Genomic DNA, 16,575 nt, shown 5'->3' with positions numbered 1-16,575 from the left:
ATAAAGACAGCCTTGCAGGTGGGGTATTCCTAGAAACCCCTGGACAGGTCAAATAATGATAATTCTATAAGACTGAGGCTCCGTAGGTCCCCCATTCCTGTTCTGCCCGTCCCATGGCTGCCAGACTGCTGATTTTCACCATCATTGCAGGCTGTTCATTTCTAAGGCTACCCCCAAGGAAGGGGAGGATAGAAATAGGGCAAGTTAAAAAGCTCACTGTTCATACGGAGACACAGCCATTTTCCTTGAACAAATGCTCTCCAGATTGCTGCAAGCCATCATTTAATTTCCCGTGTTCTCGAAAGATAAAAACCACGTGATTATCTCAATAGATGCAGAAAAGGCCTTTGACAAAATTCAACAGCACTTCATGCTAAAAACTCTCAATAAACTAGGTATTGATGGAACATATCTCAAAATAATAAGAACTATTTATGACAAACCCACAGCCAATGTCATACTGAACGGGCAAAAACTGGAAGCATTCCCTTTGAAAACTGGCACAAGACAGGGATGCCCTCTCTCACCACTCCTATTCAACATAGTGTTGGAAGTTCTGGCCAAGGCAATCAGGCAGGAGAAAGAAATAAAGGGTATTCAATTAGGAAAAGAGGAAGTCAATTTGTCCCTGTTTGCAGATGACATGATTGTATATTTAGCAAACCCCATCATCTCAGTCCAAAATCTCCTTAAGCTGATAAGCAACTTCAGCAAAGTCTCAGGATACAAAATCAATGTGCAAAAGTCACAAGCATTCCTATACAACAATAACAGATAAACAGAGAGCCAAATGAGTGAACTCCCATTCACAATAGCTTCAAAGGGAATAAAATAACTAGGAATCCAACTTACAAGGGATGTGAAGGACCTCTTCAAGGAGAACTACAAACCACTGCTCAGTGAAATAAAAGAGGACACAAACAAATGGAAGAATATTCCATGCTCATGGATAGGAAGAATCAGTATTGTGAAAATGGCCATACTGCCCAAGGTAATTTATAGATTCAGTGCCATCCCCATCAAGCTACCAAAGACTTTCTTCACAGAATTGGAAAGAACTACTTTAAAGCTCATATAGAACCAAAAAAGAGCCCGCATTGCCAAGACAATCCTAAGCCAAAAGAACAAAGCTGGAGGCATCACACTACCTGACTTCAAACTATACTACAAGGCTACAGTAACCAAAACAGCATGGTACTGGTACCAAAACAGAGATATAGACCAATGGAACAGAACAGAGCCCTCAGAAATAATACCACATATCTACAGCCATCTGATCTTTGACAAACCTGACAACAACAAGAAATGGGGAAAGGATTCCCTATTTAATAAATGGTGCTGGAAAAACTGGCTAGCCATATGTAGAAAGCTGAAACTGGATCCCTTCCTTACACCTTATACAAAAATTAAGTCAAGATGGATTAAAGACTTAAGTGTTAGACCTGAAACCACAAAAACCCTAGAAGAAAACCTAGGCAATATCATTCAGGACAGAGGCATGGGCAAGGACTTCATGACTAAAACACCAAAAGCAATGGCAACAAAAGCCAAAATTGACAAATGAGATCTAATTAAACTAAAGAGCTTCTGCACAGCAAAAGAAACTACCATCAGAGTGAACAGGCAACCTACAGAATGGGAGAAAATTTTTACAATCTACCCATCTGACAAAGAGCTAACATCCAGAATCCACAAAGAACTTAAATAAATTTACAACAAAAAAATCAAACAACCCCATCAAAAAGTAGGCGAAGGATATGAACAGACACTTCTCAAAAGAAGACATTTATGCAGCCAACAGACACATGAAAAAATGCTCATCATCACTCGCCAAGAGAAATGCAAATCAAAACCACAATGAGATACCATCTCACACCAGTTAGAATGGCAATCATTAAAGTCAGGAAACAACAGGTGCTGGAGAGGATGTGGAGAAATAGGAGCACTCTTACATTGGTGGTGGGAGTGTAAACTAGTTCAACCATTGTAGAAGACAGTGTGGCCATTCCTCCAGGATCTAGAACTAGAAATACCATTTGACCCAGCCATCCCATTACTGGGTATATGCCCAAAGGATTATAAATCATGCTGCTATAAAGACACATGCACACATATGTTTATTGTGGCACTATTCACAATAGCAAAGACTTAGAACCAACCCAAATGCCTATCAATGATAGACTGGATTAAGAAAATGTGGCACATATACACCATGGAATACTATGCAGCCATAAAAAAGGATGAGTTCGTGTCCTTTGTAGGGACATGGATGAAGTTGGAAACCATCATTCTGAACCAACTATCACAAGAACAGAAAACCAAACACCGCATGTTCTCACTCGTAGGTGGGAATTGAATAATGAGAACAATTGGACACAGGAAGGGGAACATCACACACTGGGGCCTGTCGTGGGTTAGGGGGAAGTGGAAGGGATAGCATTAGGAGATATACCTAATGTAAATGATGAGTTGATGGGTGCAGCACACCAACATGGCACATGTATACATATGTAACAAACCTGCACATTGTCCACATGTACGCTAGAACTTAAAGTATAATAAAAAAATTTTTAAAAAGGAAAAAAATTTTCCAGTGTTCTGAAAATAAATTTTCTGACCATTTTTGGCCAGTTTTTTCCATGCTTTCACAAAGAAGAGAATTTGGGGAGGGTTTTTTTCTCCACCATTTTGACTGATGTCACATGCTGTACTCCTTTCAGCAAGTAAAAATCATCTTTAAGTAGGCTTTATCCTTTCATTTTGTTTTTTTGTTTTGTTTTGTTTTTGAACCAATTCTCATAATAGTAGGGATATTTGGTGGGAAAATCCACAGCAAACTTTATCAATTGAGTTCTGATGTTCCTCTCAGGTAATGTTACTAGGGTGAAGAAATGTCAGTCTCATGTGGAAAGTCTATCTTCCATCATTTATACTGGCAGTGGTTTGCATTTTGGGTAAGAAAAATCACGTAAAAATGAAAAGATAACCTTTGTCTTTAGAGATAGCAGGAATGCAACTAGCTCACACTTTTTCTAGGTCTTCTGTGATCATCAGCTGCTCAGGAATGTGCAAGGGGTGTGCATCATAAGATAAGGGAAAAGATAAACCAAGTAGTGTAACTGGGAAGCCACCACATCAGTTTTCTGTCACAAAAACCAAGCAACATAAGCTCTTGATTTAAACTGTAGGTAACTGCCAAGAACCAGTAACAAGATTATATCATTGATTTTACTTTGTATAAAAATAAGATGGGAAAAACTATGATTTGCTTTTGTTTTACAACTATTAATATTATGTTAAATATATGTTGTGGTAATTGAATAGGAGTGTCCTAGAGGCTTAATACGGAATGATATGGTAACACTAGTAGAAAAAATTACTTGTTTCCTGCAGAAACAACATTCTAGTCACAAGCTTGTTTAGAAATCCTTACTCACTAGGTCAGTGTTTCTCAAACGGTAGTTTAAGGACCACCTGCATTCAAATTATTTGAAGGGCTTGCTACAAATGCAGATTTCTGGTTCCACCCCAGAACTATAGAATAGCTAGGGTTAGTCCTGGGGACATACATTTTAGCTTATTAAGGTTTCTAGGTAGAGACTTTTTACTATAATTTTTAAAACTCCTTTACTGAGGTATAATGACACGATAAACCACACATATTTAAAGTGTACAATTTGATAAGTTTTGACATCTGTATATATCTGTAAGGCATCACCACAGTCAGGATAATGAACATGCCTATCATCCGCAAAGGTTTGTTCACACTCCTTTGCATTCCCTTCCTCCTGCCCCTCCCTCACCCACCCCAGGTGATGACCGATCTCCTTTCTATCACTAGAGGTTAGTTTGCATTTTCTAGAATTTCATAAGAGATAATACAGTATGTACTTTTTTTTGGTCTGGCTTCTCTCCTTGGCATATTTATTCTGAGATTCGTCTATGTTGCATTTTGTAAACAATAGTACATATTTTGGTTGTTGCTGAGTAGTATTTCATTGTTTGGCTAGACCCCATTTTCTTTATCTATTTACTTGTTAATGAACATCCGATTTGTGTCTGCTTTGGGGCCATTTTGAATAATGCTGCTATGAACATGCAAGTACAAGTCTTCCTGTGGACATGTGTTTTTATTTCTCTTAGGTAAATACCTAAGAGTATAATGGTTTGGCCATATGGTAGGTGTATGTTTAATTTTTAGGAAATTTCTAATTACTTTCCAAAGTGATTATACCATCTTCCATTCCCATAGTAATGTATGAGAATTCCACTTGTGCCATGTCCTCACCAATTCTTGGTATTGTCAGTCTTTAAAATTTTCAGATTTCTAATAGGGGCATAGTGGTATGTCATTAAGGTTTTAATTTGCTTTTCTCTAGTAACTAATGGTTGAGCATCTCTTTATGTGCTGCTTTGCCATCTTTATATCTTCTTTGGTGAAGTGTCTGTTCAAATCTTTTGCTCATTGTTTTCTTATTATTGAGTTTTGAGAATTTTTATGTATATCCTAGATACATGTCCTTTTAATGCTTTGTAAATATTTTCTTTTAGTGTGTGGCATATTTTTCTCCTAAGAGTAACTTTTGAAGAGCAAAAGACTTTAATTCTTATAATATTTAATTTTAAAATTGTATGGAGCATGCTTTTGGTGTCCTGCCTAAGAAATCACTATCCAAACGCCATAAAGATTTCCTCCCTATGTTTTCTTCCAGAAGTTTTATAGTTTTACATTTAGGTCGCTGATCCATTTTGGGTGTTGGTTTGTTTATTTGTTTGTTTCTGTTTTTGATTTGTATGTGGTGTGAGGTATGGATCAAAGTTCAGTCCTTTGCATATTGATGTTCTAGTTTTTCCATTGCCAGTTGTTAAAAACACTATTCTTTCTCCAACTGACTATTTATGTAGCTGCATCTATTTCTGGATGCCTGATTCATTTCCATTGATTTATTTGTCTACCTTGACATCAGTCCCTCACTATCTTGGTTACTGCTGCTTTCTGATAAGTCCTTGACATCAGTCCCTCACTATCTTGGTTACTGCTGCTTTCTAATAAGTCTTAAAATGAGGTAGTTAGAGTCCTCTAATTTTGTTCTTCCTTTTTAAAGTTGTTTTGATTATTCTCTGTCCTTTATACTTCTATATATATTTTAGAATCTGCTTGTCAACTTCTCAAAAAAACTAATTGAGATTTTGATTAGGATTATGTAAAACCTCTAGACCAATTTGGTGAGAATTGACTTCTTAACAATATTAAGCTTAATCTAAAATTTAAATTCTAACTGACTCCCCTGCTGCCTTCCTGGCCCTGCAGAAAAAGACAAGTTTGTTATGAAGATATGACATTTATTCAGTTGACAATTCAGAAAGAGATTTCTCAAGCCCTCCTTAAGACCTGCACTGTGCTCTCTAGGTTGTGACAGGAATGCAAAAATCTAGATAAGAAGCAAAACCAGGCCCCAGCCTGTAGTTTAGATAAAAAGAAAAACACTACTGAACTGAAAGGCCCAGTGGTGTTGTACCAGCCCCTTCCTTTTACAGATGTGCAAGCAGAGGGTCAATTTTACACAACTTATCCGCAGCAGAACGGAGTCTCCTGAGCCTAGTACACCAAGTAGGGTCTGATGAAATGTCTCTGTGAGTGATGCAAATGGCAAGGGCTCTAAGAATTCAGAGAGGGCCCACAGTGGATGGTGAGTGAGTGGGAACCAGGGCCCTGGGCTGAACCAGGAGCAGAATGCAGACTCAGGCTCTCTGGATACCCTTGAGGGTATCCAAGCAATGTTGAGAAGATGGTGTCCCAGGTTCCAAGATCAGGAATATCAGGACTGTCAGTACCTTATGCCTGCTGAGCACTTTACAAAGCTCTGACATATAAACATTATCTCCTAGATTCATTTTTACACCATCCTACAACACCTTTCAACCTTTGTGGATTGTTAAGCATAATAACCCTATACACTGGCCAAAGCATAGAGTGACCTCAGGGCCATGGGTGAGAGGAAGGACAGTGGGAGCCAATGAGGGATTTAGAGAGAGGGCCTCTCAGAGATAACCAGGCAGAAGAGGACATTGTACCCAGGTGTTATGGAGTCAGCTAGGGCTTGGGCAGGGAAGAGAAGCGTGTCACTGATGGGTGAGATACAGCAGCACAAGAAGCTGAGGAGGGAGGCAGGCACTGAGGTTTGGGACAAGCTCCTCAGCTGTGGCATGACTACCTATGATCGGGAGGTGTAGGGAGACTGCGGGGAAAGATCAGGCCCCACCCGGAAGGGTGCAGGAGCAGGTAGTGCTGTGGGTGGGATACAAGGCAAAGCCCCAGTCCTGGCAGAAATCAAGGCTATGATCCCATCCTAGCAACTGGGCAACACGTGCCAGTCACATCGGTAGTAAAAGGTAGGCCCAGGAACCTTGAAAATCACAGAGCTGCCTTGAAGTGAGCACATTCAGTGATGATCTGGAGCCTAGCCTGGGACAGTCAGGAATAGGGTGGAAGGAAAAAGACTGAGATGGCCTCAAATATCAGGCCAAGAAATTTGGCTTTTATGCCATGGGAGGCAGTGGGGGGCCTCTGGAGGTTGAGATCTGGTGTTATGCTCATACCTGGGACAACACTTTAGTAAAGAATGTGACTCTTATCGCTCTCCCAGGGACTCATGATTTTTTCCCTCATCAAGTCACAGAATTTGTTTTTTCCCTCATCAAGTCACAGAATTTGGGCTCACATGGAAAAAAATCAGCATTTGATGGGTACACTGTTTATTCTTTAATTCAGTATTAATGGAGCTAACTGTAGAAACTTGGATGGACCCAGAATCAATGCATGCAGGAAACTCAGCAGGATGGGCTAGAGACGTGGGGGAGGATGCCAGGACCACGTGAGCCCAGGGACTGCAGCAACGTTTTCTGAATTCCTGGGAAAATAAGATCAAGACCTACACACCTTTATATATTTTTATAGTATTCTCTGTATGCATATATGTGTATTTAAAAATCAATATGTAAAATCAATTCAAATTAGCTTAAAGTTGAGAGTGCTGTTTTTTGTTTTTTTAAATTTTAGACCAAGGAAATCCACAGTTTGAAATAAGCACAAGGTAAGTACTGATTTTTTTATTTTAAAGACGTGTCAGATGCTTTGGATGTTTCATATTGAGTCCATGTCATTGCTTTTATTGCTTTTCTTCCCCCAACACTTGGCTTATTACAAGGGATTTCCAATTTTTAAAAAATACTGGCCGGGTGCAGTGTCTCATGCCTGTAATCCCAGCACTTTGGGAGGCCAAGACAGATGGATTGCTTGAGCCCAGGAGTTTGAGACCAGCCTGGGCAACATGGTGAAACCCTGTCTCTAACAAAAAAATACAAAAATTAGCCTAGGGTGGTGGCGCAATTTTAGTCCCAGTTACTCGGGAGGCTGAGGTGGGAGGATCACTTAAGCCCAGGAGGTCAAAGCTGCAGTAAGCCTAGATCACATCACTGCTCTCTAGCCTGGGTGACAGAGCAAGAGCCTATCTCAAAAATAAATAAATAAGTACATATATATGAAAATAAATATAAAACATTAAACAATAAATCAGTTCCCAACCCCACTGCTAGCCTAGGATATTAAATCAATTCCCAACACCAGTGCTAGCTAGGATATCTTTTCTGGTGCACACTTGCTGTATTGCCAGTTGAGGTAGATCTGCCAGTTCAAAACCTCCCCTAATTGTCCTTGCTTTTGGCTGTTTGCTTGAGTTTTCTATTCCATTCCTATTTTCACAAGGCTGCCCTGCCTCCTACTTTGCTGAGTGGGCCAACGCACCCTCTGATGTTACCTCCCCCGGCTTTCCCCTCTCCACTCAGAACTCTCCTGATCATCTTCCTTTCTTTATTCCCCCTTGTCTGGGAGGAAGGTGTGCTCAGACTTCTTTCACGGTTAAGTTCTCACTGGTGCTCCTTGCCCCATCTATTACTGTGGCTTACAAACCTCTTCGTCTATAATTCCTCTTCCTGCCCAAAGCACTCAGGGATACTCAATATGTTTGTTGAAAACACCTGTCTACTGTGATCCAGTTCTGATACAGGAGTCTGCTTAGTTTTTCTAAGCTCATTTGGCCCGATCCTTGTGGAACCCACCCAGACCCTAACCCAAAAAGATGAGAGAAGTGGAAAAGGTGAGGGCTCTAGAAAGCAGCTGTTCCTACCCCTCCTCTTTGCCCCCACACTTACAGAGTACTCTATTGCAGCGTTTAATATGCTATAATTTTATTGTGTGTTTACATTTTCTCCCTACTAGATCATGAATTCCTTTAGGGCATGGAGGTTGTCTTATTAGTTTTAGCTTCCCTCAGGCCTCATCTACCAGTGCCAGGCACTTTTGTAGGTGCTCAGTAAATATTTAGTGAATAAACAAATGAAAGCACTCATTGAATAATCAGACAAGGCCAGCAAACCACTCTGCAAGCAAGGCCGGAGGTTTAGCTCAGGCATATCTTATTCCTCTTGGACCTCCAATGCTTAGTAGGTGTTTATTCACTGGATTCGTCTAACGCAAAAGAGTTACTATCATAGTTGGCATTTCGGGTCAATAAAGAGGAAGGAGGGAGCTGTAGTGAGCCAGTGAAAACACTTTTGAGAAGACAAAGGTGATTCTTCCTCCTCACCTCTCCCCTCTAAGATTTGTAGCCATGTAATCCCAGCACTTTGGGAGGCCAAGGTGGGTGGATCACAAGGTCAAGAGATCGAGACCATCCTGGCCAACATGGTGAAACCCCGTGTCTACTAAAAACACAAAAATTAGCTGGATGTAGTGGCACATGCATGTAGTCCCAGCTACTCGGGAGGCTGAGGCAGGAGAAGGTGTCAACCCAGGAGGCAGAGCTTGCAGTGAGCAGAGATCGCGCCACTGTACTCTAGCCTGGGCAACAGAGCGAGACTCCGTCTCAAAATAAATAAATAAATAAAAGAAAGAAAGAAAGAGAAAAGATTTGCAGCCAATTAGATGTTTGCTGTGTAATCCAACAAGACGTGTCCTTTGGACATTTCCTTACTGCATATCACCTACCGAGCTGAGGCAGGCCTTCAACTACAGGTAAGGGAGGAGCAGCAGGTCCTCGAGACCTAGACCAGAGATACACTAGGTGAGCCAGTGCTACTCCAACTGGTGGGGGAGGGATGCATGTGTTATTCCTTCCAGTGACTCAATGTTCATGTTTATTTCTCTAAAAGCAAAGGCAATGGAGTGGGATGCGGACCATGGATTGAAAACATGGAAAGAGCTACCACTAGCAAAGAAGACCCAGCCTCCAGCCCAGGAGGGATTAAAGGTAGGGAGGGTCCTGTGGGAGAGTGGAGCACAGAAGCAGTGGGGTGATACCAGCTGCTTAGATGCTAAGGAAGACATCACCTAGGGCCCAGCCCTTCTTTAGTTAAATGAGGGAGAAAAAAGAAAGCATTTTACCACCATGTGGTTTAAAATCGATTTCCTGCTATTCATTTGTGTAGAACAAATGGGGCCAGAATTAACATGAAGGCAAATGCCTCACGTTGAGAAGGTAGATGCACCCCCTTATCCACAGTTTCACTTTCCAGGTTTTAGTTACTGTTAGTCAACTGCTATCCAAATATCTAATGGAAAGTTACAGAAATAAACAATCGGTGAGTTTTAAATGATACGCCATTCTGAGTAGTGCGATGAAATCTGGTGCCTTCTGCTGTGTCTTGCTTGGGACATGAATTATCCCCTTGCCCAGGGTGTCCCTACTGTCTGTGCTCCCCACCCCGCCAGCCTTGGTCACTTATAACCATCTTGGTGATTAAATCGACTGTTAGGATCATAGTGCTTGTGTTCAAGTCACTCTTACTTTACTTCATAATGGCCCCAGGCCAGGCGCAGTGGCTCACACCTGCAATCCCAGCACTTTGGGAGGCCAAGGTGGGTGGATCACCTGAGGTCAGGAGTTCAAGACCAGCCTGGCCAAGATGGTGAAACCTCGTTTCTACTAAAAATACAAAAATTAGCCAGGCGTGGTGGTATGTGCCTGTAATTCTAGCTACTCAGGAGGTTGAGGCAGAGAATTGCTTGAACCTGGGAGGTGGAGATTGTAGTGAGCCGAGATGGTGCCACTGCACTCCAGCCTGGCCGACAGAGCGAGACTCTGTCTGAAAAAAAATAAGTAAATAAATAAATAAAATAAACAATGGCCCCAAAGCACAGTCGTGATGCTGGAAATTCAGATATGCCAAAGAGAAGCCATCAGATGCTTCCTGTAAGTGAAAAGGTAGAAGTTCTTGATTTAACAAGAAAGAAAAAAATCACATGCCGAAGTTGCTAAGATCTATGGTAAGAAGGAATCATCTATCCACGACATTGTGAAAAAGGAGAAAGAAACTTGTACTCGTTTTGCTGTCGCATCTCAAACTGCCAAAGTTTACAGCAGCAGTACTAAGATGAAAAAGGCGTTAAATCTGTGGGGGTGGAAGGCAAATAGAAACATGCTCCCACTAATGGCAGTCAAGTTTGGCACTCTCTGGGGTTTCAGGCATCCACTGGGGATCTTAGAAGTAGCCCCTGAGGATAAAGGGGGACTACTGTACATGTCATTATAAATATGTCCAACCCCAAGGAATGTACAACACCCCAGAGTGAACCATGATGTGAGCTACGGACTTTGGGTGAATATGATATATTCAGGGTATAGGTTCATCCATTGTAACAAATGTGCCTCTCTGGTGGGGAATGGTGATAGTCAGGGAGGCCATGCATGTGTGAGCACAGGGGATATATGGGAAATCTTCATACTTTCCTCTCAGTTTTTCTGTGAACCTAAAACTGCTCTAAAAAAAATAAAGTCAGTTGGGTGCGGTGGCTCACGCCTGTAATCCCAACACTTTGGGAGGCCGAGGTGGGCAGATCACCTGAGGTCAGGAGTTGAAGACCAGCCTGGCCAACATGATGAAACTAAAAATACACAAAATTAGCTGGGCATGGTGGCACATGCCTTAATCCCATCAACTCGGGAGGCTGTGGCAGGAGAGTCGCTTGAACCCAGGAGGCAGAGGTTGTGGTGAGTCAAGATCGCACCATTGCACTCCAGCCTGGGCAACAAGGGTGAAACTCCTTCTCAAAAAATAAAATAAATAAAGTCTTCTAAAAAAGGTTTTAAAATAAACCACATATACAGTATTATAGTAGAGAGTACTGACAGCCTGCCCAGACCCTCTTTACAGGCTGTTGGCCCCATGTCTCCGCTGCTATGAGGTTAGCTGACAATGGCTCACAGCCGTGCCCTCCAGACAGTTGCCCTCCGCTGCCCAGGGCTGTCCAGCCAGGAAATGCCTGTGAGATTATGTCCTCCCCTAAGGGTGGCTTATGGCCCACCAATGCTTACTGATTCAGGGTACAGAAGCCAGTCCTTCTGTCTCAAGATGGTAACCTGCGGTGCCATCCATGCTCCAGCACTGCCCAGGGGATCAGGCTGATGCTAGACTTCCACTAAGCCCACGTCTGTGCCTGGCTTCTTCCCTGCCCTAGCTTCAGCCTCACTGTCTTCCAGGTTTCATCTGAAAGCCCTTTGTCAATAACACACTTGCATAGTCTGCTTCTGGGAACCTGACTGAAGACCGTTAGTACCAGGAGGGGTCCCAAAATGGATGGGATTCTGGTGTTGGCTTACTGCAGTCCAAATGGCCACGAGGACCTCATTATTGGTGTTAAGTGGAGTGTTGAGAGTCCTGGGGCCTTGGCCTGCTGTATCAGTTCAATTGCTCAGACCTTCATCTGTGGTGACCTGGGATCAGATACAGGTGGATGGGGATATGCCAGCTGGTGCAATGTCTCTAACATTTGAGAGCTTTGAGGAAAATATTATCTATCAGGAAGGTAGAGTTGGGAGGCTGTTGCTAAGAGCCTCCCGTTGATGCACTGAAGAGAGAAAGTAACAGGGTCAGACTAATTACCAATTTAAAACACAGGATCAGAATCAGGGGGCCTCCCTGCCAACATTTAGCCTCTCATCTCCTATAGCAGAGGCAGACTGGGCTGGTAAAAGTGGCAGAATTTGAGAGAAGGAAAAATGCTCAGTCTAGGCAAGTCTGCCATCTGAATATTTTGGATTCCTAGTGCCAGTAGATGAGCAGGCAAAGTCAGATCCTGAGAGGGAAGATAAGGGACCGAAAAACTGGGAATGAGGACATCTGGGTAAATGCCCTTGACCTCCCGGGCTGGCAGCAGTGGCCTACTCCGCCTTATACTACAAAGTACAGCCAAGGACCAACTGTAGCAGCAGGTGGCAGCCATAGATTTAGTTAAGTAGGATTCTTGCTGTGTTCCCTAGTGGAACTGTCTCCCTTGGGTCCTGTCCCTTAAGGAGTACCTCCTCCTGATGACCAGGACCCATTTCTCCTTCCAGTGTGGTAACTGCTCTCTTTGCCTGTTGGTCTCCTGGCATGAGGACAAAGAGATAGGATTCCTCATGCCAGTAGGGCTAGGGCCTAGCTAGGGGAAAGGGAGAAGCTGAGATTCACCTAAGATTGTTCCCTGTCCCCTAAGACTATGCAGAAGCCTCAGATGAGGCATACAAGGCAATGTTTGCCCTTCTGAAGATCTGTCCCCGCCTCCCTTCCTGAACCATTCCAGAACAACCACTAGGATCAAATGACAACATGACCTGACTGGAGAAGGGGCACACAGGCCTGTGGGGGTGAACTCAAAATGTGAGAGTCTTTGAACTGTGCTTTAATGCCCACTAAAGAAGGTGCATAGCAGAAGTCCAGTTAGTCCACTTCCTCTTAGGCACCCCAGTGCCTGCACCACGGGCTCGGAAATGGAGGAGCCTTGGTAGTAGAATTGAACCTGTGCTCGGCCCCAGCAGCGAGGGCTCCATGTCTTCAAGACTGCGCTAGCTGCTACCGCTACCACTGTTAAATGTCCAACTTGCCAGCAGAGGTCAGTGCTGAGCCCCCAGTTTGGTACTGTCCCTTGAGGAGACAAGTTGATTTTATCAGACCCCTTCAAGCTAGAAAGTACAGTGTGTGACCAACCATATAGCGTTACTTTTTTTTTTTTTTTTTTTTTGAGATAGCATTTCACTCTTGTCGCTGGAGCTGGAGTGCAATGGCGCCATCAAGGATCACTGCAACCTCCACCTCCTGGGTTCAAGTGATTCTCCTGCCTCAGCTTTCTAAGTAGCTGAGATTACAGGCTCATGCCACCACATCCAGCTAATTTTTGTATTTTTAGTAGAGAAGACAGGATTTCACCATGTTGACCAGGCTGGTCTTGAACTCCTGACCTCCAGTGATCCATCCACCTCGACCTCCCAAAGTGCTGGGATCACAGGTGTGAGCCACCGCGCCCGGCTGTATAACATTGCTTTGATCAGGGGACTCAGTATGGCAAAAGAGAATCAGCTATGGACATGTGATCACAGGACACAGTCTTACCCTCGCATTCTGAAGCTGGCAGCCTGATAGTAGTGGGACAGCCTCTTGAAAGTGAGGTGGGGCGGGAGTTTGGATGTGGCACTGCGGGGATGGAGTGCTGTCCCTCAGGATGCAGCATACAACTGAACCAATGGCTGTTTTATGGTGTCATGCCCCCAGGAGGCAGAGTATATGAATCTGGAGTCAGGAAGTCAAATGAGTTGTGATCTTGCCCATGATGACTCCAGTGATGCACATGGGGACACTTTTTTCTCCTCATGTCTCCAACTTTAACCTCAGTGAGTCTCGACAAGGGAGACACTTCCACTAGGGAACACAGCGAGAATCCTACTTAACTCGATCTATGGCTGCCACCTGCTGCTGCAGTTGGTCCTTGGCTGTGCCTTGTAGCCATTCTCTCCCTCCTACTCATTCTAGACACCCCTCTCCCCATCTGGCACTTCTGCTGGTGGCATGCAGAGTGAGGGTCCTAGACTTTTATCAGGCTATGGTTCTTGGACTTGGCCATCATAGTTACAGCTGGGCATGGGAGTATTCCGAGATGTCTTAGTGGATCACCTGAGCATCAGACATGTCCCTCTCTGCCTCTGTTAAGCAGCAGCCCCACCTCCTCACGACGACCAGGACCGGTTTCTCCTTCCAGTATGGTAACTGCTCTCTTTGCCTGCTGGTCTACAGACAGGCGGGGAAAGGGAAAGGATTCCTCGTGCCATCTGGGATGGGGTCTGGCTAGGGGAAGGGAAGAAGGTAAGATTCACCTAAGGACCTACACAATTTCTGGATGGGACAGTCAGCAGACAGGTGGGTGTGCTGTTTTGAGTTTTACCAGCCTCTTTCCGGCAGCTTACGGTGAAAATAAAGGATGTAAGCTAATACTGTTTTACTAGCTTGGGTGGTGCTGAAAATTTTTAATTCTGAATTCACTTTGTCCCTGATTTGCAAAGTCCTGGCCATGTGAAAGACATAAAAATGAGAATAACTGTTCTACCTCAGAGCTAACAGAGGAAGAACCTGTCTGCGGCCTTACTATACGTCCCTTGTCGGGTCCCTCAAGGTCTCCAAGGTGACCTAGGAGCTATCCAGTATAGCATGTAATGGTTGTTTCTTTGCTAATTTTTGTGGCATTTCCTTTCGGGCCTAGATAATTTAGTTACTTTCATTATCATTACTTTTTTTTTGTTATTCAAACTTATTGGGGCACTCTAGTATTTCAATGATTACTTCATTGTAATCATTTTTTTTTTACTTATTTACTATATTTATTTATAGTATACTATACATATATACTATACTTATACATATACTATACTATATATACTATAGTATATATACACTACACTTTTATATATATACTATACTATAGTATATATATACACACACAGAAATGCACAGAAAAAAACTATAGTATATAGTATATATATACTATAGTATAGTGTGTATATATACACACTATACTTATTTACTATAAGTTCTAGCAAACTGCCCCCTCTGGAGAGATGATGGGTTATTTTAGATATCTGAGTTTTAACTATTTTGTTTCCTTTTCTGATTATAAAAGGAATACACATGTAGATTGTCAGAAATTTAGAAAATACAGGAAAGTACAAATAAAAATACAGATCCGACATAACCAGATATAATCACCATTATCTTCTTCTTGCAGACGTTGTCTATAGAAATGCATGATTTGGTCAGTTGTGGTGTCTCATGCCTGTAATCCCAACACTTTGGGAGGCCAAAGCAGGAAGATCACTTGATATCCAAGAGTTTGAGACCAGCCTGGGCAATATCACAAGACCCCATCTCTACAAAAACTCTTGTTGCCCAGGCTGGAGTGCAATGGCGTGTACTTGGCTCACTGCAACCTCCACCTCCCGGGTTCAAGTAATTCTCCTGCCTCAGTCTCCCGAGTAGCTGGGATTACAGGTGCCCACCATCACACCTCGCTAATTTTTGTATTTTCAGTAGAGACGGGGGTTTCACCATTGAGGCCAGACTGGTCTCAAACTCCTGACCTCAGGTGATCCGCCTGCCTCAGCCTCCCAAAGTTCTGGGATTTACAGGCATGAGCCACTGCACTGGAGTATAAAAAAAAATTTTTTTTAAGTAGCTGGGCATGGTGGTGGGTGTCTGTAATCCTAGCTACTTGGCAGGCTGAGGTGAAAGGATTGCTTGAGCTCAGGAGGTTGAGGCTGCTGTGAGCCATGATTGTACCACCGCACTCCTCCTGGGCAAGAGTAAGACCCCATTGCAAAACAAAGATATGCATGATTTTTTTAAAAAAAAATTGAGCCATACTAAAATTGGGGTGACTTTATATTTTAATCTTATTGGAAATTTTCCATTAAAATTCTGATGAAATAGACAAGACTCTGACTGAACCAACCTAGACATATTGGCTTGCCCTTCCCTCCTGCTACTCATCTTTGGGCTTATTCCAATCCAGAACATTTGAGGGCAGCTGGTGGCTGAGCTGGCAGGCAAAGCTAGGTTATAAAGTTTCTTTGATCCACCTCCCCCGCAGCTTCCAGCAGCTCTGAAAATCTAAAGACAGTCAGCTCAGACTGCCTTAGGAGCTGGCAGGGACTTTGACAACAGAAATGCACAGAAAAAAAAAAAATGTGCCCTGAGAATGCCAACATGTGGAATCTGAAAGCAATTAATTAGATGCTCTCAAGAATGATTCACTTCCTCTTGGCCAAAGATAGGCTTGCAAATGAAATAGACACTTCAGCTATAGGCCAGCCTAAGATATCCACATTTATACTCTGGGCCACCAAGCAAAAGATTGTAACTGAGCCTAGTACCCCTAGAAACATTTTGGAACTCTCTCCTGTTGTGAGCTCTGGAGAGCTACCGGGATGGATTAGACAGAATGTGACCCCCATGTATTAAGTTCTAGAAGGCAGAGAGGGAAATTGGTTAGCAGCACGCACAACATAATGATGAAGGGCTCAAACTCAGGTCTCAAAGACCCAGCCTCAAGTCCCGCTTCATCTCTTTGGATGGATTCTATAGCCTCTCTGTGCTTAAGTTCTTTTTATCATTTGTTTTACAAAATGGATATAATATTGTATAGTCTTGCCGTGAGGATTAAATGAGATGCAGCCCTTAGGCTAGCAGCTAGATCTCTGACTCTGATAGCATGGA

General features: G+C 43.0%; 1 protein-coding gene across 7 annotated transcripts in view; it reads left to right on the top strand.

The window, feature by feature from the left end:
• Positions 1-16,575, top strand: part of LOC105480110 (MCF.2 cell line derived transforming sequence-like 2) — a 261,761-nt gene that overhangs the window by 229,858 nt on the left and 15,328 nt on the right. For all 7 annotated transcript variants that reach the window (XR_011619936.1, XR_011619935.1, XM_011738576.3 and 4 more), the window contains 2 exons: positions 7,061-7,094; positions 9,211-9,308. Coding sequence is in view for 5 of the 7 variants with exons in the window: in XM_011738576.3 (XP_011736878.2) it covers positions 7,061-7,094; positions 9,211-9,308 (132 nt within the window). In the remaining 2 variants the exon portion in view is untranslated. The remainder of the gene's footprint in view (positions 1-7,060; positions 7,095-9,210; positions 9,309-16,575) is intronic.

This window comes from Macaca nemestrina, chromosome 2 (genome assembly GCF_043159975.1).
Source record: "Macaca nemestrina isolate mMacNem1 chromosome 2, mMacNem.hap1, whole genome shotgun sequence".
Lineage (NCBI taxonomy): Eukaryota > Metazoa > Chordata > Mammalia > Primates > Cercopithecidae > Macaca > Macaca nemestrina.
This window is presented reverse-complemented; position numbering and strand designations above follow the sequence as displayed.